Source organism: Perkinsus marinus, assembly GCF_000006405.1.
Source record: "Perkinsus marinus ATCC 50983 genomic scaffold scf_1104296977018, whole genome shotgun sequence".
NCBI classification, from domain to species: domain Eukaryota; phylum Perkinsozoa; order Perkinsida; family Perkinsidae; genus Perkinsus; species Perkinsus marinus.
The window spans coordinates 1-1,968 of NW_003200309.1; the positions used below are offsets into that span (position 1 = coordinate 1).

At 46.4% G+C, this 1,968-nt stretch overlaps 1 protein-coding gene across 1 annotated transcript; it reads left to right on the forward strand.

Annotated features, from left to right (window-relative positions):
- Nucleotides 1-989: 989 nt before the first annotated feature.
- On the forward strand, nt 990-1,928 carry Pmar_PMAR013878 (hypothetical protein; the record flags this gene model as incomplete). Its single annotated transcript, XM_002764574.1, has 1 exon — nt 990-1,928. A coding segment is annotated over exon 1 (934 nt), but the record flags the coding sequence as incomplete, so codon positions are not given.
- Nucleotides 1,929-1,968: the final 40 nt, after the last annotated feature.

The window sequence follows — 1,968 nt, forward strand, 5'->3', positions numbered from 1 at the left end:
GGTCCTCGTTATTTAGTGTATCGGCTATTAGCAGCTAGAGGGTGTATATGTCGTCATCGTAGTCTACTTGTCGTCGGTCTAGGTATCGGTTTCTAGTCCGTAGACCGGACTCCAGTCCGAAGAAGTGCGGACTACTTCCCCTCTCTTACTACTACGTCTCCTCCGGAGTGCTCTCCGGTTACGCTGCCATCTAGCCCTATTCCACATCAGCCCTCCGGCTCGTATGGTGCAGTTCACCACCCTTAGAGAGAAATCAATTCCTCTCCATCCTTATCCTACAATTTCTGTCAGCATGCACCGTTAGGGATGTCTCTCTCTATCGCTGCTTGTATAGGAGCCACCTAATTTCAAGGCGGGCTACCATTATCACCATTATCTAAGTTTATGCTGTTCCTTTCCTATGTTCCTCTATCACTAACCGCAGCCATTGAGACTGTTGGTGATCTAATAAGATTTCTCCCTCGCTTAGTTGTGGTAAGTATGAAACGATCGAGTCAAGATATTTATTCTGTTAATTCTGTTCTCTCCTGTGTATTGATGATGATGTGTCTGGTTATCGTCATAATAACCTGTATTCCGTCATTCGTCTGTCTGCTGTACGTGTATAACCTTGTCACTATAGCAGTGTGCATTGACCACAACTTGAATGATGAAGATCAGTCGAGATAATGTGGAATCGATTTCCATCCATCTTACGTTTTGTGTTGATTATAGTAGCGGGCATCGATCGAAGCATTATTTATAGAATCGTCCTGTAGCAATCTTAGCACAAGGTCGCCGACTATCACAGCAATATCACAAGATCTATTTTCGATCTTTGCTGCAGAAGTTGAGTACTACGTATCCTCACGCTCTAGCTCTTGTTTTCGGTAACTTTTATCGCTATTAATAATCCTGCTTGGGTCAAGTAGTGTTGTCATTGCGGCTCACTTAAACGCTTGGCGGATGAGGTTATAGGCCACCATCATTACTCCATGAGTTGTATTTTTCCTCTATGAGTTTCACCGGTACGGCCTGTAAGATATCCGCTGTAGCTCTGAGTGGACTGATCCTCGTCGTGGCAGTCTACATAGGTGATTTTAAGAAGGGCCTGGCCAATTCTATTCCCGATTCTTACAAGACGTCGGACTGTAACGTCAATGAAGCCACAGCGGTGCAACATGAACTTGCTCATCCCGAGGTGCCTTTCCGATGTGGTTCGGTTGGCCTCTTCGACTCTGATGAGTTGGAAGTTCGCGCATACGTGCAGCCTGATGGTGGTACATGTTGGAGCAACGGAGGGTTCATCCGAAGAGGACGGAAACTCATAATGGTCGATGCACTACAAGATATAACTCTTACTAAGAACATGGTTGACTCGTCAGCTGACATGGAAGCTGCTATTGACACATTCGTCCTAACCCATCCTGATATCGATCATTTTGGTGGTATCTCGGCTGTTCCGCAGACCGCGATGGCTGTTGTACGGGAGGAGATGATACCTGTTATCAATGCTACCTTAAAAGTGGTGCCAGCATCGTTTAACAAGCTTATCATTGCGTATCATGCCTATGAACGACTGGGCAAGTACTTGCTCCCTTATGTGAAATGGCTTCCTACTACAGTCTTAGGAATCCTCGGAATGCTAAAGAACGGTCACTACCTTGCCAAATTCGATCCTACAATGCCAGAGGAGTTCCCGCTTGGCACCAAAACGTTCAAGACGGATGAATACGCTCTGAATGACGATGTAAAGTTGAAGTGCTTCGGGCCAATCCACAGCAAACATGATTGTATGGTCCTGGTACCCAAGGCTAAGGTCGTTTTCACTGGCGACCTACTCTTCGTTGGGGTTACACCTATAATGTGGGCTGGCCCTGTTGATAGATGGCTGGATGCTCTCGAATGGTTAGAGCAAGAGGTGGACGGTTCTTGGAAGCTTGTCCCTGGTCATGGTCCTGTTACTTCTTCTCGAAGGGTTGAGAGCCC